Source organism: Ixodes scapularis, unplaced genomic scaffold, assembly GCF_016920785.2.
Source record: "Ixodes scapularis isolate PalLabHiFi unplaced genomic scaffold, ASM1692078v2 PGA_scaffold9__187_contigs__length_104089568, whole genome shotgun sequence".
Classification (NCBI taxonomy): domain Eukaryota; kingdom Metazoa; phylum Arthropoda; class Arachnida; order Ixodida; family Ixodidae; genus Ixodes; species Ixodes scapularis.
In genome coordinates, this window is record NW_024609884.1 from 28,784,503 (window position 1) to 28,806,989 (window position 22,487).

The window sequence follows — 22,487 nt, forward strand, 5'->3', positions numbered from 1 at the left end:
AGGGACCACTTTTTGGACGCGGTACACACACCAGTCAGAGACGTGTTCAAGGCCAGAGGGCACTTCCACGCTCTCGCCCTGTAGTTTCTTTCTAAATGTTAAGGCCTTTCGGTTGTAGAGTATTAAATCTATAAATTAATTGGCATTCCTTATTTTCCCTGTCTCTGTTGGTTCTAATGCCACACTGAAGTGTAATAAAACTAAAATCAGAAACTCTATTATGATCTATAGAATTAATGTGACGAGAAAGCGGTCCGGGAACAAGTGTACGTATGAATATTCATACGTTTTCCTACGCGTGTTCCAATTTGTCCTATATATTGAATTAGGTATTTCTTACACTGCTTACACTGAACCATATAAGCGACATGTTCTGAATTACAGCGTGTCGTTTATTTTCCAGTGATAGTGATTTACCGTACTTTGAATAGTGTCAGTAACCAAAAAATCTGAACACAAATTACAGCGATTATTATTACAGTTTACACAACCTAGGATGACCGTGCTACGTCCAATAGAAATTCTATCTCGACTGTCTAAAGATATTCATAAAATTGCTCGCACTTTTAAATGCGATACCTGACGGCTGTGGAACTAAAGCTTTTATTGTTTTATCCATGTGTAGAATGTTTATATGGCGTCCAAGGGTATGATTAATATTTGGTAACTGTGAATGATATGGTACAATGAGTCGTAACTTAAATTATCTCTCTTTGGTCGTTGTATTACACTATCAGCCCGGGTAATAGCACGACTTTTAATAGTGAGTTATCGACTAACTGGATGGGGTATCCACGATTAATGAAAACCTCCCCTTGTGTTTTGAAATTCAGAATTCAAATTTGCGGCTTTTAGATGCCAAACCAACGGCGGGCATCTGGCACGCCCCAGCGGAGGACTAAGGATTAATTTCGACCACATGGGGATCTTTTGGCGTGCAACCGAAAGCTGGGTTACACGGCGCCTTCTCCACAATAAGCCTCCGTCAGATTGCGGGCACCTGGGCCGGGATTCGAACCCGCCACCTGGGGATCCGTAGGCCGGCGCTCTCGCCTCAAAGCCACCGTTTTTTTCTATTGCCTGTTTATACATCGGTTACACACACACACGCACACGCACACGCACGAACGACGGAAATTCGCCTTCGAAACCATTACCCATTGGTACTCCTTGCGCAAAAAGATCCCGATAGTACTCCACAAAAGCTCTATCGATCGTTTTCTTATCGCGGGTGATCATGTTTTTATACCGTTTTTCTCTCATCTTGTTACGCTGCCCTTGCCTTTTTTCATCGCTAATCGCGCTTCGTCGTTTTTTCGCTCAACCTTAGCCTCGTGCTCGCACACCCGCCCATTTGTACCTTTCAGAGTCGATAACTTCCAGCTGGTTCTTGATATCACTTATTTCTGCCGAAGACCTCGCCGGGCTCCGCGCTATCTTCGATTACTAAGATTTCCAACTGACGCCGCAGTTCTTTCTCTTTATTATTTTTCTCGTATTTTAAAAGGGTACTGCTTTCAACGGCTATAATTTTCACCTCTTCTTTGAATAGTTCACACCTTACACTCCAGAATGTTAGTTTGTCCTCGTGTAACTTCTTAAATAATTCATATACTTTAGCTCTAAAGAATTTGTCCTTCACAAGGTTACTCTTGAGCTTCCACAGCGACCAATTCCACTTAGGAATTTTTTCTCTGTGACCAAGCGTAAACATTACCAACGCGTGATTACTAAACGAGACAGGTTGGACACTATAGTGATCACACAAAGGGACAAGATCGAGCGAAATATAGACCCTGTCGAGTCGGGCATGACTGAAGCCCCATGGAAGCGAGTAGACTGAACGCTGCCTTTGGAAGAAAGGCATGCTACGTGTTTGAGTGCCGCCTCCATAACCATATCATTTAAAAACAAACACAAACACTATTTGCACTATCCCCTGGCGTGCAAACACAATTAAAATCCCCGAGAAGAATAATAATCGTATCACTATCGAGGTACGTACTCAGACCTTCAAAGAAAACCTTAATAAACGTAACGGACATGCCATTCAATATTTGAAAAAGAAAAATCGCACAACGTTCGGACGCACACGAAATAACGGCCGCTTCGGCAATGCCTACCGACTGGCGAATAACAAACAACCCCCGACGTCCTTATTGAGTCCGCGACGCATATATTAAAAAGGGTTCGAAAAGGTTGCGCCATGCGGTCCGTCTGTTCCTGGCTCTCAACTTTCGTTTCTTGAACGGCAACAGTATCGAGCTCATTTTCCGCGAACAATCTACTGAGCTGATATCGCCAACGCCTCGCTGCCAGCCCACGGACGTTAATTGCGGCAACACGGCACTTCTACTCTTAGTGCCCTTCCAGGAAGAAAGAAACCGCATCGTGCTTACCTCAGGTTGAGGGCTCTCTCACCCGCATCGACGTGGAGCTGGCGTCTGACTGTCCCGAGTACCAAGACCAGCTGCAGGCGCACACAGTCACGGGGGTGGTTTGGGCACCCTTGCGTCGTATACAGGAACCTTCGGCTTGATGTTGAGCCGTGGCCTCCTGAGCGGTGTCGCCTTCGGAGGCGACTCCTCGTGGTTTGCCGCACTTGGGTTCGTGACGTCGTCCTTGCGAGACCTTTTGATGTTAGGGCAGCTTGCCGAGGCCTCTGAGACAACCATGGTTGTGTCCACGGCAGACTCCTCGACGACGCTGGCTTCTACGCCGCTCGTGGCAGCCCTCTCAGCCGGTGGAACATCAGGCTGCCCAACGTGACGCGTAGCGTCTGCACCCAATGCCGGGTCGGCATTGCCTTGCTTCAGCTTCCGATGCCGGCGTGACGTTTGCCTTTGTGTCTGCCCCGTCCGAAGCACCCGATGTGGCCTCCTCGGCATCTGCGCCCCCATGAGGTGCTCCGAGTTATCATGGTTCCCCATGGGTCCTGTGACGCTGGCGTAGGTACGGACGCACTGGCTCTCGTCGTGGCCGAAGCGGCGACAGAGCGCGCAGCGCGGCACTCGGCACTCCCGTCGGATGTGGCCCTTGCCCTTAAACCGCAGGCATAGCGGCGCCCTGCCGGGCACCACCACCAGCGCCAGGTCACCTGCGTTGCGGAGCTGGTGGGGGAGGTCGTCCGCTATGACTTCGGGCCTCAGCTTGACGGACACCGAGCGCGTCGTCGAAGCCATGTCTGTGCATTCTGAGACACGCCACCTGTCCCGTGTAACCCCCGTCACCTTTCCGTAGGGCGCCAGGGCCGCACGTACCTCGTCGTCTTGGACGTGATGCAGCAGCCAGTGGAGCTTCAGATGGACGTCTCGGTTACACGGGTCCACCATGACGCAGCGACGGCCCTTACCTTTGAAGTCGTCAGCTGCAAGCAGCCTCTTTCTTCCTTTGTCGCTCTTAAGGGTCGCTGCGCACACATGGTTATACTGATACACCCCCAAGGCAAGCACGTCGGGAAGAAGTGCCGCCAGTGCGAGTGCGTCTCGGAAGTTTTCCAGATGGTACGGCCTGGCTTTTACATCGGCATGTAAAAAAATGGTGTTCTGAACGGACGGTCCTCATGGCATGCTGCAGCGTCGGCAAAAGAAGTTCGTGACCCTGAGATGCAGCAATAGTACTCCTGATACTGGGTTACACTGAAGCGTAGCTTATTTAGTGGCACTAGTGGAACCCCGGTAAGCTCAAAAGTGCCGAGACACCGCTAGATCCGCCAGACTCAGATGAGCGAGAGAGAGCCGAGCGTTCGAGCAAGCTTGCGCGGGTTGCATCGTGCGCAAATTATTTTGTAGCCACGGCAGCCACGGGATGGCGCTTTCGAAACAGTTCTGCAGAGAAGGTATCGGAAATCGTGCAAAGGCTGTGGATTGACTGGCATAGAAATTTGTATAGTAGGCTCTGCCTAGCCTCCAAACAATAACGCACTTCTTCAAAGGTCACATCATATATATATATATAAATTCACGCCGTCGGAGTTGCGAACACCAGTGAGCGCCAGTGCGATGGCGAGAGTGGTAGGCATCACCAGAAAAGCCGGGTGGAAATCCAGCTTCATTGTTGGATGCGTTAGTCTGTTTACCGAGAACCAGTTGGAACCAACAAGAGTATATCAACCAGCAACGGTGCGCGCGACGTAGTACATTATGAGAATATCTTCTAGCTTTGGCGCGACGTAATACGCTCCAGTTAATATTTTTTTTTTCTACGGACGCCACGCGCAGCTAGAAGAAAACGAAAACGGCAGCTCATTGACTGCTCTTTGACGCGCGGTCGCCTCTGGTGTTTTTGATATTAGAGAGTTTTAGTAGATCGTTCCCATGACTCCGATAACGATATCCCGATACTCCGCCACCGCCTCTCTTGTGCATGCATAGTATCGTTATCGGGGCTATCGGAGGTATCGGAACGATTTACTAAAACTCTCTATTGCTCGCATCACGCGACTCTCTCTACCCTCCGCAGAATTAATTAATTCCGGAAATGAGGCTCGGAACACATGAAACGTCACGTCGACTCGTCGCAGCGCGGATATAACTCCTAGAGTCACTGACAGCTGAAGAAACCCAGCAGTGCGTGCGTGTCACGTCCGGAGCATCGCATTATCCCTTCACAGCCAATGAGATTGCTGCATTCGCCGATAAGAACGCCAAAGAACCAATCACGAAGCAAGAAGCGTGAAGATCATGAGTCACACCCTGTGTTGTAGATTATGCCATCTGGTAGCAGGTAACGAGAGGAAAAGGAGGTAGAGGAGTGCAAAACCACGAGATTATGAACGGCGCGAGGGAGAACGATAAACCGACACCATCAAAACGGACGTGCCCGGGATCTCTTCCTTAACACTGGTGCCGAAACCCGGGAAACGAGATGCACCGTAACCGAAGAACCCGCGGCATCATCCGCTCAGCCGTCACCCGAACACTAACCCAAATAGACAATCTTCTCCAAGACGAGAACACGACGGAGCTTGACCTCCGACTACAACTGGACTACCTGCTTCAGAAAGAATGCGACCTAATCCGCCTTGACCATGACATCCAGACGTCCACCTCAGATGACGACCTTGAGGACGAGCTTGAGGGAGCAGAGGAGTAACGTCTTCGCATTAGTCATAGCCTCACGCGCGTCCGACACGCCCTCGACTCGCAAGTCTCTGCGCCACAACCCACGAATATCACGCCCAACGTCCCTCTCGACCGAACCCAGTCCGGCGGTCTTCCTTCGACTCTGACCTCAAGGAGCCACAGGACGGTCGCCCTACCGAAACTGCAGGTACCGACTTTTGCCGGGAGCCGTCGCGACTGGCAGGGGTTCTGGGATCATTTCAATTGTACGATCCACACCCATTCCGAACTCCCGCCAATTGAGGAGTTTGAATACCTTCTCACGTATCTCACAGATGACGCGAAGCGAGCCGTGGAAGGAATCCGACTATCAGAACAAAATTATGACCTCGCGGTACAGACGCTACAAGACCGATTTGGACGACGGGACATCCTAATTGATGATCACATTGATCGGCTTCTGAGTTTGCCTGCGGTCAACAGTTCAACGAACACAGTACAGCTTCGTAAACTCTACGATGCGATACGCTTCCGAACAACATCTCTTCAAGGGCTGGATGTCCCGCCTAGCAACTACGCTGTCGTCCTACATCGTGTCCTCATGCGGTGCCTTCCTGCTGACCTGGCTATACTATACCGGCAGAAGTTAAGGGAGGCAGCACTGACACCCTCAGCCGACACACTTGACATGCGCCCGGAAGAGCAGGTCCGTGTCATCATGCTATTTCTACAGGCTCAAGTGGAGGTTCGAGAAGATGTCCAAATGGAACACCCAAGTCACTCTCCCCGGTATGGGTCATCGCCGATACCACGTCAAGAATCTGTACAGGCGAGCCGCCCTTCAGCACTCGCGCTCTCAACTGAGGCTATTGGCTACCGAGCGGCCACGTGCCCTTTGTGTGATGCCACCCAGCACGACGTGCAAAACTGTCAGGCTAGACTTTCAACACAAGAAAAAAGAACCAAGCTTGCGCGAGCACGCTGCTGCTTCAAATGCGGCAAGCGAAATCACATTGCTCGTGTTTGCCGTTCGTGCAGGAACTTGACATGCGCCACTTGTAGAGGTCACCATGTGACTATACTCTGCGATCTATCACGTCCCACATCAGCCGCATCAAAAAACCCAGACCCAGGAGGACTTCGTGAAAATAGCGCAACAGTCGTGAGCGCCCCAACCACCAATTTCCGCTCTTCTGCTGTATTGCTGCAAACTGCTAGAACGTGGGCCCTAGGGACACCGAGACGCCTCCTACTGAGGCTGTTACTGGACAGTGGGAGTCAGCGCACGTTTATCCGGCAGGACATTTCTGAAAAACTGGGCTGTGAAGTCGTTGGCCAGGAGGAGCTTACTATATACACATTTGGAAACACAGCCACCAAACGGTCCTGTCGACGAGTGGTTGTCGCCGTACATAGCCATCAAAGCAACCAGAAGATATCACTTGAATGCAAAAATAGTCCAAAAGCCGGGAGATGTCATGATTAAAATAAGAACACCGACTTCACATAACAAGAAAAACAACTTTATTAAACGTTTCGCCTCCCATGCGGGAGGCATCATCAGTACATACACAGGAATGAGAGAGCTTCGGTCAACTCAGTCCTATTTATCGGGAAGGTCCAAATAAGCTTCCGGGAGGGGACCACGGTTCCTGTTGCACGCCGTCTTATCTCCGCGGATGAACCATGACTCAAGTAGTTTGCGTGGGCCCCACCTATCCTCCTTCGCCAAGGTCGTCGTCACGTTGGTCGTCACGTTGGTCGTCGTCACGTTGGACTGTGAAGTCAAAGGTGTGTCCTGTGGTCCACGCGTGGTCGACCAGCTCCGTCTTGAGACGGGTGGCGTTCGTGGAATACTTGACGTCACGTTGGTGTTCTTTCATCCTGGTTATCTTCTTGCGTCCGGTCTCTCCAATGTACGAAGAGCCGCAGTCCTGGCAGGGGATCTTGTACACAATGCCTTTCTCCGTATCCGCAGGGGTGGGGTCCTTTGGCTTAGACACAATGCTTGCTATAGTTCGGTACGGTTTATACACAGTTCGAATACCTACAGGTTTTAGGGCGCGGCTTAGCGACTCAGACACTCCCTTAACGTACGGAATGCACAAGACATTACGTTCTTTGTCGGCTGGATTGGAGTGCGTTTTTCGTTTCGTCTGGTTGATTACCTCATCTACAAAGCGTCCGGGGTAGTTTCGCTTTTGCAGAGACTCTTGTACACGTGCGAGCTCATTAGCGCAATAGGTCGCGTTAGAGGGCACAGTGTTTGACCTGTGAACAAAAGTTCGTACAACAGACTTCTTATGCTGTACAGGGTGGTGCGAAAGAAAATCTAGAAAATTACCACTGTCACATGGTTTACGATAAACCTTGGTTTCCATCCTGTTGTTCGGCTCGTCAGTTCTTATCACACACACATCTAAGAAGGACAACATGTTATTTTGTTCAGGCTCGTAGGTAAACTTAATCGCGGGGTGGACGCTGTTTAAGCATTGGTGAAAATCATCAACAAAATTCTTGTCTAGGATAACGAAAGTGTCATCAACATACCTACGATAAAACTTGACAGGAAATACAATCTCACCGAACACTTTCTCTTCGGTATACTCCATTACAAGGTTAGCGGCAGTGACAGAGACAGGGCTTCCCATTGGACAGCCATTCACTTGATGGTACACCTCTCCACGGAAGGCAAAGAAACATTGGTTCAGACAAAAACGCAAAAGCACAATGATATCATCTACATACAGAGACGTGCGAGTACAGAGCGTTCGGTCATCAAGTAAGCGTTGTCGGGCGACATCAACTGCAAGATCGTTGGGAACATTTGTGAAAAGGGAAACAACGTCAAACGAAATCATGCTTTCGTGTGGAAGAAGAGTTTGAGCGCGAATCAATTGTACAAACTCTTGGGAATTTTTTACACCAAAGTTATTGTTCCCTGTCAGGGGTGTTAGCAATTCTACCAGATACTTCGACAAATCGTACGTGGGGGAGCCAATAAAAGATACAATGGGACGAAGGGGGCATTCCGGCTTATGTACCTTTGGGAGACCGTAAAGTTTAGGCGTGCTACCATCGGAGGAAAAAAGGCGACGGTACAACTGGTCACTAAGGCTACCTTTCTTACGGAGTGCTTTGAGATGATCAGCTAGCGATCGCTCAGTTTTTGCAGTTGGGTCGCGGGGCAATTTAACAAAGTGGTCGGTATCGTTAATGATCGCGTACATTTTTTCGTTTTGTCGGACATTTTGTCGGACCACCACGTGAGTCTCTTGGCCAAGGGCCTTAACTCTGCTATGGCCCCCCACTACGTTCCCAAGCGTGACTTCATAGTCGAAATCGAAGAAAAACTCCGACATATAAACAACGTGACTGGCGTGAACCTTGCCCGTAGTCGCGTGCTCTCGATTTTGAACAATGCCAAGCCACCTCAGCCTAACCTTGCCCATCATGAACGTAAGGCGCTACAGGAACTGAGATCGGATGAATCAATCATCATTGTGCCTGCCGATAAAGGTGGCGGAACGGTGATCCTCGACAAGACCGACTACGACGAAAAAATGTACGCGATCATTAACTTTGACTTCACAGCCGCGACGACCTTGGCGAAGGAGGATAGGTGGGGCCCACGCAAACTACTTGAGTCATGGTTCATCCGCGGAGATAAGACGGCGTGCAACAAGAACCGTGGTCCCCTCCCGGAAGCTTATTTGGACCTTCCCGATAAATAGGACTGCGTTGACCGAAGCTCTCTCATTCCTGTGTCTGTACTGATGATGCCTCCCGCATGGGAGGCGAAACGTTTAATGAAGTTGTTTTTTTTGTTATGTGAAGTCGGTGTTCTTATTTTAATCATGGTATCACTTGAAGCACTGGAGGTCCCAGACCTGTGTACAGTATCACACCAGCAGCTAGATGACAATCTATTGAGGCAACTTCATTCCAGCGGACTTCAAGCCGCCGATATCATCCCTGCTGGGGCTCAAGGCAGAGTGGACAACGACTTCGGCCTTCTCATAGGCTCAGACTTCTACTGGCAAGTTGTCACGGGACGGATCCAGCGCATGAATGACGACCTCACCGCCGTAGAAACCATATTTGGCTGGATGGTCCAAGGAACCCACTCTCAAGCCACCAACGACCAGCTCCAGGTGCACATCCAGACCATCGGTATCCTGGTGGCCGAGAAGGCGGAGCTTCAGTCGGCGCCCTCTCAGAGCCTGCAAACCGCCAAGCAGAAGGCCGTGGAGACGGAAGAGCTGCAAGGTAGACTGGAGGCGGCTAGAGAGAGAAACACAGACTTGGAGGAAAGCTGAACTCTGTCAGCAACCAGAGCCAGGTTCAGGAGAAGAGTTTCCAAGAGTACCTCAGGAAAAACGAGAGGCTCAATACGGAACAGTACAAATCAAGCAAATCAATCGAAGAACTGAAGCAAGACCTTTCTGAGTTGAGCAACAAGCTTGGCAAGAAGACGAAGGACAATGAAGCCGTGCAGCAGGAGCTTGGCGACGTCAATAAGGATCTGTTCTTGGCGCAGCTTAATGCTCAGGCCTCTGAGAATGTGCACAGCCAGTTGGAGGAGCTCCACCAAGAGAAGTTGGGCATGCAGAAGAAAGTCAACAAGTTCAAAGATGCGATGGAGCAGATTACGGCAGAAAAGCGGCAGATGTCCTCTCACTACCAGCCGTACGTGGACCGGCTCTCAGCAGCTGGAAACAAGCAAGGCAATGCTGGAGAAACGAATACCCATAAGTTCTCCACTCCGCACATAAGAGTCAGACAACGACGTCTCCGCGTATTCAACCGGGAGACATTGATATCGTAAATAACGACACGCCACCGCTCCTATGGGAACTTGGAAGAATAACAGCAACATTTCCTGGAAGAAACGGCATACCAAGAGTGTGCGCTGTTCGCCTTGCAAGCGGACAAGAAATTCGGCGCCCTATGTAAGGTCCTCTCCTTGTTGAAGGCAACATATCAAACTAAGAATTGGCACAGAACGAACATCGAACCCCTTGTTTGCTACAAGCATTGCGTTACCATCACTTTACTCAAGCTGTGTGGGGATTCGGCAGAGTGTTTATTCAACTTGTTTTGTGTATTTTTGTATCCCCATTGACCTTTCATGAGTTTGTGTTTTCTGCGCTGCTCTGTACTGTCTTAAACTTCCTCATCTCGCGGTATGGGAATGCATGGTCTCATCTCCAGGCCGGCGCGGGAAGTTGTTGTAGATTATGCCATCTGGTAGCAGGTAACGAGAGGAAAAGGAGGTAGAGGAGCGCAGAACCACGAGATTATGAATGGCACGAGGGAGAACGATAAACCGACACCATCGAAACGGATGTGCCCGGGATCTCTTCCTTAACACGCTGCATTTCTAAAGCTGTCAGTGACTCTAATTGTGTTAGGGGCTTCGTCGTGCGCTAGGATCCCTGAACGGAAAAGTGATTGGGAGCGCCCCGTGAACAGGGCGGGCGTGGACCCTTCCTTTGCGGCCGGGGTCTCGCTATAACTCCGGCGGTCGTTCTCGTTGCGCAGCGCTGGAGGCCTGGCGCCAGCGCGTGGGTCTGGAGCGGTTCGTGATCCTGGGCCACAGCCTCGGAGCCTTCGTGGCGGGAGCGTACGCGCTGCGCCACCCGCAGCGCCTGGCTCACGTCATCCTCGAGGACCCTTGGGGCTTCTCGGAGTGCCTCATACCCGAGACGCCTTTTCAGCTAGTGCCCTGGATCGTGGCCACCTTCTCTAGGGGAATCAAGTTCTTCAGCGGCACCGACATCTGCACGCTCCTCCGGGCTGCCGGAATCCTGGGTGAGGGCCTCCGTGCATGTACTATAGGACCCCCGGCCGCATTCTTGGAATAGCTTGCGGACTGAGTCGTCAGGCCCATGTCGGTACTCTGACCGGCACGTTTCTATGGACGTCAAATCGCCTAGTTTCGAGGGGGGGGGGGGGGGGGGGGGCAAAGCGAATTGGGGAGAACGAGGCCAGACATTAACGGGAGACCAGACCTTGTCAAACCAGTAATTGTTGGCTTTTTTTCGTCTGCTTCCCGGCATCCGTACTTTTACAGATTCACATAAAATGATGGATTCGAGGTAAGCACGCCTCAGTGATCCAAGTGCTAGCCTTTAGCCGGCTGCCAGAGGGTGGGACAAAGCCCCGTGCGCATTAAAATTTCCCGTTCTATAGTTTCCCTTTCGCGGTCGCATAGGTTGCATAGAGTGTCAATTTCCTGGGAGAAGGGGGAGCGGGAACCTAAGCCTCCTCTCTCCCCTTCTCTCTTGTCCCCACTCCCCACAAAATCTAGGTGATATGACGCCCATAAAAACGCGCCAATCAAAGTGCCGAAATTGGCCTGTTCACTTACTCAACAAGCATTTCCGAACACGCCCCCTGTAGTCCACGTGTATTTGCCTTCCTTTGTGTTTACGCGAGAAGCCGACGAGAAAACGTGCATCTTTTAGCGGCCAATTTATGAACGAAGGGTTAGTCACGAATTCATGTTCCTTGCATTAGCGAGGTTCAGACGAAACCTCGCTAATGCCAAAAGCAATGCGCCGAGAAACTGACGGAGAGAAGATGAGAGCGCGCGGGGACGTCAGTACACCGAGCTCTGGTTGGAACGATTAGTGGGTAGATGTAAAGCTAGCTGGCCTTTGTCTCCATTGCACTCGCCGGACGCGTTCGAATGCGAAAGCCAAACGCCAGGCGCCGGCGTTCCGTGTTCTTACGCGCTCGACGAGTGCAGTGGGGACGAAGGCAGCTAGCTTTAGGTCTCCCCACTAATCCTTGCAACCAGAGCTCGGCCTTCTGACGTCCCTCTCGTGTCATCCTCTCCCTCACTTTCTCGGTGCGTAGCGTGATGACTTCGTCACCACGGGGCTTGCGCGGAGGACAAACCGCGTTTTATAGATTGGCGCGTGACGACCGACGCTATTTCGTCTCAAACTCAAAGTGTTTGGGTACGGTATTTTAAAACTCGCCATTGGTGATTAAGATGTTCGGACTGCGCACCTCTTGTAATCATGTAAGTTTATCTTCTTAATCAGGTTCAATTTGATTCGCGTAAAAGAAGCTAAAGCAGCATGCTTTTTGGTTGCTTGGTTGTTTCATAAACTAAGTAAGCTAATTATACTTTACTATAACGACTATGGTTTTAACCATGGAGTCATTGTAATGTACTCTAGAGGTTCAAATATAGTGTCTATGCGACTTCTGGGAGGCAAATTGAAGCAGACAGCAAGCAGTCTACCTTCGCGGTGCTCCTGTGCATTCCTATGGGAAAATGCGCGTCCATTTTGTCTATTCGCCGAAAAATAACATAGATAACTTTGTTATTTTGGTCGTACCGAATAGTATGTACTTTTATTGACGTTGTAAAAGTGTAATTTCTTTACTTACAGCATTTTTGTTCCCCAAAGAAAGAACAACAACAAAAACAGTTTAAATTGAATTATGGAACAGGAAAATCTAACTCAATTTCTTGCTGGAAAACTGGAATCCAGTTTGCAGACCTCAGTGGGGCAGTGAACGATGTTAAACTTTGTTATATTTCAGGCCCAAACCTCTCTTCTATAGGAGGTGTGTAAAAACGAGCGACGATTGTATAAGCAAAATAACAATCGAAAGGAACGTGAAGTTTGTTCAAGGTTCGCCAGCATGCCGGTGGCGCTTATATATCGCTAATATGCCCGTTCTGTCACTATATAAAAATGACCCCGTCGTGCATATTAACGAGCGGTTAAAACGTTCAAAACGTATGTGGGCCATGGAAGGTTATCTTTTTGTTATTTCTTATGCCGGGCAGCTTTTATCGGGCACGCTGTTCGCTGGCCCTCCCTATTTTCAAAGATTTCGAGCGTGCGGACGATGTTTTCAGCGCAGACAAGTATCTTCGCACATCTTCACGGGCAGAAAGAATAAAGCAGTACTTATTTATTGAATATCGAACTATATTACGTGGCCTTCGATTTATTTTGATCGTCTGCATGCACAAGGTGATACTGATTCAGTGCTATTGCGTAGTTCTTGCCGCCTCTGATGGTTTTCCAGCTGTCCTTCGTTCGTTTGGCACGTTTATCCCCCATGCTGGAAATGACCGACGCCGTCTTCGCGCTAATTCTGTCCGAAACTTCACATAGATACATGTGCGAAGCCGTTTTAGCGCCGTTTTACAATCCATGATTTTGAAATAAAAACGCCATAACGGACCAATTATTTCGTCTGCGTGAGTGAGAAATGTTCCAATCTGCACTCTAAAAAAGCCCGTGCGTCTACTTTCCCGCACAACACTCAGAGAGCCAAACTTACGGAAGCAGCTCAGTGAATGACGAGGCCGAAATATATGTTTAGACGAAAAAAACCCAGTCTGAGTTGTTACATTAAGCAATACAAGCCTGACCTTTTGCATTGCTTAATGTCACAACTCAGACTGCGTTTTTTTCGTCTAAACATATATTTCGGCCTCGTCATTTGCTGAGCTGCCTCCGTAAGTTGCGGTGATTGGCTCTTCGAGTGTTGTGCGGGAAAGTAGACGCACGGGCTTTTTTTAGAGTGCGTACGAATTATTCGTGATGTTTGCTGTTATATTCAAGCGCAGGAAGAAAATGCACTCGCTTTTTCCCATGTAAATGCATTACCGGAAGTCAATTTTCGACTGCTTGCTGTCTTCTTCACTTTGCCAGAGCACACTGGCGCCAGTTGAACCTCTATCGTACATGATAATAACTCTATGGTTTTAACGCTTTAAGTTCGAGCCTTTGGAACTCCCCGGACAAAATATAAAAAAATAGCCCGTCTGTTCGTGTTGTCCAAAATTCAGTTTTTTTTTTTTTTCAACCAAACTAAGCATGACAAAATAAAAAGGGAAAGAAGGGGAGGAGTTCCAAGAAAATTATATTTCGCACGTGCGGTGCGCGATGCCGAGCCCGAGAGGATTGTCTTTTCCGTCGTACTCCGCTGAAGTGCGGGAAAGCAGCTGAGTGAAGCGCGTGCCGGATGAACGATATATTTATTTATTTATCTTAAAGTTCCCTCAAGGCCCGAGGGCATCAGAGAGGGGAGCGGGTCACATAACTGGAATTGAACAACACGCAATAAATAACTTATGAGTGCTACGCAGTATGTACAGTGGCCCAATTTTTTAATAAGATCGAGCGAGCATCGACCGCCGGAACTGCCAGCGCTGTGCCGCGGAGAAATGCGGCGTCACGGGAGAGATTAAGCGCGTGCGCACAAAGCCCTTTGTGGTGGGAGCCTCGTCTTCTAGGCTATTCCGTTGACCACACACAGCCCCAGCTCCGTAGCAAAGGAGGGCAGGGCGCTTGCAGTGTCGAAGTGCATCGCCGATACGCCCCTCCTCTTGAAATGCGTTCAAAATCCTATTGACGTTAGCCTGTGTAACCCCGACTGCTGTATCTATATCCCTTTGTGACATGCCGCCCATCGACATTCTCACAACACATTCCCGTATTTGTATGGGCCCTCGAGGAGGCATAAAAATGGGCGCGCGCCCGCTGGTCAAAGAAAAGTGGGACTACCCGGTTACAGAGGCTAGATGACGACAACAACAACGCAGTTTATAACACAAAACACCAAGCCCCCCAAGCGAAAACCCTGTCTATACTCAATTTCACTTTGTTTTGTACCGCAGCCGACGCTACGAGTTATCATGGCCAGTCCATCGCTAAAAGTGTGTCACGTGGCCCTCCCGTTTGGGTACAACTGCACGGGGAAGCACGATGTCACGTGGCAGGGTGAAAGCACTGGGTTGGTTTTGATGCCTCGTAGCATTGTCTGCGGTATATAGTTTAATGCATCGCTGCATTCACTTTGTCGCGTCACCGTATTTTTCATTTTTGTTGGTGTTCACAAAAGCAAAGGCAAACATAAAATGAACAAAAAAAAAAGTAAATTAAACTCGAGATGACGCGCGGTTTATGCCACGCCTGAGCAGTATCACGCAAGCAAGCGCTGTTAAGATCTTTGCTTAAAGGCGGTTAGCTATACCAGCAGATAATGAACAGGGGCTGTGTGCGGTCCACGGAATAGCCTAGCAGACGACGCTCGCAACAGAACAACAGAAAGAGCTTTGTGCGCACGCGCTTAATCTCTCCCGTGATGCCGCATGTTTCCGCGGCACGGCGCTGACCGTCCCGGCGGTCGACGCTCGCTTGATCTTATTACAAAATTGGGCCACTGTACATATTAGTGAAATGCTGAATTGGGAACATTGTTAAAGGGCCCCGGAAAAGAAAAAAAAAAAGAATTAAACAGTCTGGTTAGGACACGCGTGTAAAAAAATTAATATTACGCGAAAAAAGAAAAAGAAAACAATTTAGAGCAATATTGACTGCGCGAGACACGATTTAGTCGGCAGTCGCCTCCTTTCCACTTGTTTTTTTTTTCTCGGCATTTCGGGCATGTGGAGGAGAGGTGAATCGGCTTCGCCTTCACGACCGAGATGGTCATTCCGGAATGACCCGTGACGTCATGGACTTCGCGCTAAGAACTTCAAATTAATCTCTCGCCGTCAATATTGCGCTAATTTTTTTTTTCACGCAATATTTATTTCTCGACACGCTGCGAGGTGGTTCTGCGACACTGTGGTTTGGGGTATAAATGAACTGTGAAAATTATTAGTCTTTCACGAAGATACGCCCATCTTGTGTTGGTGATCGAGACGTGGTGATATGTAAGGAGGAGATGTGACTAGCTTGCTACGCAAAATACGATTGTGGTAGTAGATGTTGTGAAACAGGCACAAACGGGAAACGTCTCTACGCTATGCAAGGTTAAGCGTGCTCAAATTTGATTTCGTGGATGTTACGCTGGCCGTGCGGGGATAATTAGTAAGTACGAATCGGACGGATCGATTTTGAATTGCTTCAACTGCAGATGTTAGTACGTCAGTACTGGGGTCCCAAGATCGAAGAGGCATATTCCAGTTTAGTGCGAACAAGTGTTTTGTAAAAAAGTAGTTTAAGCGATAAGTGGACTGCCGCAAAAGATTGGATGAAATATGAGCACCCAAATATTTATAGGATGTTACTTGTTGTAAAGGAGTATGGTTCAGGAAATAAGAAGAAGCACCACTGTGAAGCCGGGAAACTCTCATTACTTTACATTTGTTAGTGTTAAGCTACACCTGCCATAAGTCACACCATTCAGACACAGCATCAAGGTCACATTGAAGAGAAGAAATATCAAAATGGTTAGTCACTTCACGATTTATAACACATTCGTCAGCAAACAAGCTTACTGAAGATAAGACATAGGAGGGCAAATTGTTGATATATATATAAAAAAAAAGAAGAGGACCCAATACAGAACCTTGGACGTCACAGAAGCTGAAGGTGAGGACGTGTCATTCGCGAATACATACAGAGACCGGTTAGTCAGGAAGGGTGAATCCAAGACAATGTGCCAGATTCAATATTAAGTTTGCTAAGTATATGAAGTAGCAGTCTCTGTGTTACCTTATCAAATGCTTTAGCGAAATCAAAAAGTATGCAGTCAGCTTGGGAACTTTGATCAAGAATGAGGTGAAGGTCGTTAGTTAGAGTTATCAGCTGGGTTTCCCACGAAAAGAAGTTACAAAAACCGTGTCTGGCGGGATTAATGAAGATATTAGGCTCCAAGACGTTTGCTAAATGTGAAGAAATGACGTGCTCAAGAATTTCGCAAGGAATCCTTGTTAGGGATGTAGGACGATAATTGAAAGGAAAATGTTGATCATTCGTTTTGTGAATAGGCACCACCGTTCCCACCTTCTAGTCGTCCGGTAAACAACCACAATCAAGAGACTGATTAAATGGTTTAGAAAATATTACAGAAGAATATTCTTTGGTACTTTTTAAAATTTCGAATTAACAGGGTCGACTTCCGCAGAGCAAGATATTTTAAAAGTATATATCACATTAACAATTCCTCATGCATCAATGGCAATCGGGTACATAGGTACATATCCACTATGTTGAAATGGAGGTAAGGAGGATAAATTAACGTCTGAAAATGAAGTGACAAAATCGCAGTTCAAAGCAAGGGCACTCTCACGAAAAGGTACAGCATTTCCGGAAGACCTATAGAAACAATGATATTGACGGTTTTTCGTTTGATTAATTACATTTAAAAACTGCTTTAGGTTGCTTGTTAGAGGTGATGGTAACGTTCCATTAAAATAAGTAGCCTTCGCATTTTGCACTTTTGTAATTATTGGCAGCAATATAGTATGCAGCCAATTTTGAGTCAACATTTTAAAATTTACCCGCTCTAAATTTTCGTTTTTTCTAGTTAGAAAGCCTTTTTAATGAGGTCTTGAACCATGGTGATTACTGGAAAGCGGAAATATTTCGTAACGGTATATTCGTGTTAGTAAGATGCACAACCTGCCTTTTAAATAATTCTCACTTTGTATGAATTGAACGTTCCGGAAAGAGCGGAAAATAATAATCAAGAAAAAGAGAAAGTTCACTGTTGATAGCCTCAAAGTTACACCTTTGGCATAGTCGCATATTTTTTTTTAAGGTTCTTTGGAGCATTTCTAATTGGAACATTGATAACAAAATGAATTAAGGAATGATCACTTACGCCCTGTATGTGGCTAATTTAAGATATTAAATAAGGTGATGTTGCAATTAGATGTAATATGTTGGCTGTCGTAGGGGTGATTCTAGTGGGAAGAATAACCGATATTCAAGCTGAAATCATTACATAAATTTATACAGTCAGTTGCGTCTGATGAAAACGGGTGACTATATGACTTCAAGTCAGTCCAGGCTATATTCGGATAGTTAATGTTAACTCAAAAGAACGATAGTAAAAAAGGAAAATGTACTAATAATACGTTTATTGCACCATGAAGACTCGTAACAAAGGAAGGATTATTATTATAATGCAATTAAATGCAAAGGTGCAAGCGAGCTCGACAAGAATGACGAAAATAATCCATGGAGAAGGGGAACAAGAGGGACAAAGCTGTATTTGGAGATTTATGTTTTTCCTTTGTCCCTCTTGTCCCCCTTCTCCAGGGATTATTTTTGTCGAGGATTATTATTTGGAGGACGATAGCATACGCCCAAAATAATCTTTGGATGATTCCAGTGCAAACAAACCCATGTTATTTCCAATTCGCTACTCAAGCGTACACAAAACGATTCAACGTGACTGTCAATTGCGATTAGCACACCGACACTAGTTTTTCGCCTCTATCACAAAAATAAACTTAGTTTTCTTTTGTAACAAAATATTTCGGAATTTTTAACACTAGAGGAAAGCCACGTTTTGGTTAAAACTACAATATCAGCACTGGATGAGTCTGCAGCAGAACGCAAGTCATCCCTATGACGCAAAACACTCCTTATTTTACTAAAAAGTACTGACAAATTTTTGCTTTTATCAGAACGACCCTCACCCCTCGCGACTTGTTATGATGATGTAGATGTTCGATTAGTTGGAGCCTTTCCAATGCCTGTGTTATCTGCGCATATCAGGGGCGCGGGACCCTGGTTGAAAACCGTTTCAGTAGTCGCGTTGTACTACATGTAGCACATTTGGTTGACATGCAGTTTGTTGTACCGCAGCTGATACAGGCAATTTGCGGATTTACCATATTTGATTCATTTCCTCCACGCAATACGGGTAGCCAGAGAAAAATCTTCACCGACATAGGTCGTGCTTCCTTTTAGTTTTAGTCGCGAATAAATCACTTTGTCCTTGATCTTAAAAAGCACCTAAAAAGGAAACATGTTTGTTTTTAAACTACTTGGTTGGGACACGCAAAGGGGACTCGCAACAGGGAAACATACTGACTAATCGCTTTATGAGCGGAATTCGCCGTAACCTTCAACTGAGGAGCAAAAAAAAAAAAAAAAAAAAAAAAGAAGGGAAGCAGCGTTACGTTTTTGACGACCCCTGATATACACCCTTTCGGATATTCAGTTTGGCGCTTTGGTAACTATCATCATCTCAACAATAACATGTGTCGTACTAATGGCGGGCTTCTGTTTACTAATGAGCAAAGAAGTTGAAGATGCTCCTACGTTGATGATTCGAGGCCTGTACATTCGAGACGTTAACACGATGCGAAGCAGGAATTGAATGCAAGAGCTGCGTAAGTGTTCATTTCTAACTCGTGCCCGGTCAATCTGTCAGAAGCGCACAATCGGTTTCCAACCCCCTTGATGTGTAGAACTTTATCAAGGCGTCTGTGCGGGTTGGCGCTTCGTTCTGACTGGTTGCATCTTTGTGGCCATCGACACTAAAAGAGACCGAGAAAGAATTGTCAAGAGAAGAGCATATTTTCCTTTGCCGTAGACTAACGAAAGTGACGGTGCCCGCTAAAATACTGCAGACTACAGGTTCATTGCTACCATTAGTACGACAAAAGTTAAACTGCCATTTGAGCAAGCATTTGGCACTGAATTTTGGAAAGGGTCTATTGCTGAGTAGACCAGCAAAAGTAGGGCATTTTCAATTTCAGGTTTGCTCCCGCACCTTAACAACACCCTGACTTCAATATATATATTTTTAAATAAATAGATATCTCGTAAACTATTGGAATTAGTTTTTCTTTTTAAGAAGTGGATTTGTTAGGTGGAGTTATAAAGTCAGAACTGGTGCTCTCGTTTTCCAAAGGCGGAAGAAATTGGCCGGCCATTCTACAGGGTGATTCAAGGGGAGGCCAGGCCCTTTAAATCGACCGCAAAATTCGGTTTCTTAACCTATCGCGCTACGACTTTGTGCAGCGTTGCCCACAGATGGTGCATTTTTTTTTTGTAAAATTTGCAAAGAGCGATTTTACCTGAGTAAAAAGTAAAGAAAGAAAAATGCTTAGCCCTTATGGAAACGCAGCGAAGCCACCGGTCTTCAAACAACACGGCGCCGTTTCGAACGGGAGACAAGAGGTGGCTCAAGCGGTCGCGGTGCCAACTGCCGCCAACGAACGAGCATACGACGCCGAGAGCCGGCGTTTTTAGCAGACAAGGAACTGCAGTTCCTTGTTGTTACCCCGCCTGTTTTTGTTTCTGCGACTGTCGCCGCCTGCGGAACGCGTGCCGCTTTTGTGTCGAAAAGTTCGTCTGCTAAAGACGCCGGCTCTCGGCGCCGTATGCTCGTTCGTTGACGGCGTTCGTTGCGCCATTTCTTGTCTCCCGTGCGAAACGGCGCCGTGCTGTTTGAAGACCGGTGGCGTCGCTGCGTTTCCATAGGAGCTAAGCCTTTTTTCTTTTTTTACTTTTCTCTCAGTTAAGTTCGCTCTTTTTCAAATTTTACAAAAAAAAAAAAAAAAAAAAAGCACCATCTGTGGGCAACGCTGCACAAAGTCGTAGCGCGATAGGTTAAGAAACCGAATTTTGTGGTCGATTTAAAGGGCCTGGCCTCTCCTTGAATCACCCTGTAGTTGAATCAGACCGAGCGACTACGGAACACCTCGTAGACTAGCGAAAATCAAGTAAGGGCAACACTTCGATTCTAAGCGTTGCCAACTTGCGAGATTGACAAAGGGAAACCACCGGCTACGAGAACAGAAAGGTCTACTCCCAGCTGCTCCAGACTTTGTTTTTGCCATCTTTATTAGGAGGACAGCGCGAACTCTGCACTTTTACAAAAAGCCGTCACGTGTATCTTTCGCAAGTGGGCAAGCGATTCTAAGTGATTAGAATACGGTGCCTACATATCCCGATGGTCAGTCTCAGCTTGCAACAGACTCAACGTTTTCCTGTCGAATTTGATCGTGACTACGGTCACTGACAGGATGAGAACAGCGGGAAGGTCCTTCAGTTGCCCTGCATCCCGTACGAGCTTCCTACCTTCGAAAATACTTTGACGTCCCGTGAGCTCTGAGATTGCAGGCTCGGCCAAAGCACACCGAAAGGTATACCGAGCGTATGCTTGAGGCCGGGCACCCGAAAGAGACGCTCTGCCGTTCTAATCCTCGCAGTGATCGCTCTGTGCCGAGAAACTGAGGGAGAGAAGGAGACGAGAGGGACGTCTGAACGCCGAGCTCTGATTGGAAGGATTAGTGGGTACACCTATAGCTAGGTCCCTTTGTCTCCGCTGTATTCGTCAAACGCTTTCGGACGCTAACGCGGAAAGCTGGACGCCGGCGTTTGGCAATCGAATGCGTTCGACGATTGAGGTGGAATTCAATGAGATAGAGTTCAATGGGAGATAGAGACACAACTTAGCGAGTGCATCACGACTGCCAATCTGTCGTCGTTAACGTGAATCGCGCGGTAGGAGGGATACACGACCACACGCCGGTACGTTGCAAAGTAATATCATAACGGAACCTAGGAGCCCTGTGTTCTGCGGAGGGAGATTTTGCTCTATCCACTTACTCTTGCTTCATGAAATGACATCACGCTGAGACAATACACCCGGTGGCCGTTTGTGCAAACGATGACCGAGTGCATTGTGCGCTGGCCGGAGTTGCACGCTATTCTTGCAAACAAAACATTTTACAGAAGGCCGACTCTCGCCTCTTTGGGCCACCGCTAGTGACCTGTGAGGCAGAGGGAAAACTGGGATGTCTAAGGGGGATTTTGTTTTCTCTGTTTCACAGATTCATCGCGTACGGGGCAGAGACAAAGACGCAGCGCCTACATTAAATACTTTATCCCATTGTTTTTTACGAAAAATACAAGTGCAGGAAGAGTAACGTATAAATAAATAAAACTATTTGGCACATATATCTCCTTATTCTGTGTGAGACTTCACATGTATTAGTTGATTTAAGCAACCGCGTATATTTGGCTTTGATTTAATTTTTTGGGTGAGGTCGGAATAGACCGCGATCTCACCAAGCGTTCGGCGCATGCGTGACACCGCCATAACTTTAGTTCCCAAGAGGCACCCCGCTGTGGACCAGAGGGCTCGGGTCGTCGCGTGCTCTACACGCACAGAGCTCCAGCGAGGTTGTCGCACGAGCCCAAAGACTAAAGTTCCCTCGATGCATTGCGGCAGCGGTGGCGTAATCAAACTGGCTGGTGAGATTGGTCTATTGACTTAACTCCTTTGTGTGTGTGTTTGTCTTTTTCTTTTCGTGCGTAAGACGGTTGAAGTTGGCGGCATTATACGTACCTTGGGGTCCCCATGTCCATTCACGGTAGAAGCAGATGCGTCAGTGGCGGCTTTAGCCTTCGCCATCTATTTCTTGAGAGCATGGGCGTTCGCTAAGGCTTTAGGGGACCTGGTTCGTTCTTTCTGCTCTCTCTACTTTTTTTCCCCTGCTGCTCTCTACGATATTCCTCGTGTGGCTCGATCTAACCCTTGTCTGTAAGATTTTTTTTCTTCTTAATGTCGTCGTCTTTCAATTTCTCGTTTTCTCTCCCATCATCCTTTTAGCATCCTTTTTTTTTTCCCGGAACCCGACGCCAAATGCTGACCTAGTAAATTGCGTTTTTTGTCGTTTTTTTTTTT

At 47.5% G+C, this 22,487-nt stretch overlaps 1 protein-coding gene across 1 annotated transcript in view; it reads left to right on the plus strand.

Moving 5' to 3' along the window:
- The window catches only part of LOC8030959 ((Lyso)-N-acylphosphatidylethanolamine lipase), a 45,185-nt gene that overhangs the window by 6,051 nt on the left and 16,647 nt on the right, over positions 1–22,487 (plus strand). The window contains exon 4 of the mRNA XM_029980094.4: positions 10,608–10,877. Coding sequence (XP_029835954.2) covers positions 10,608–10,877 — 270 coding nt within the window. The remainder of the gene's footprint in view (positions 1–10,607; positions 10,878–22,487) is intronic.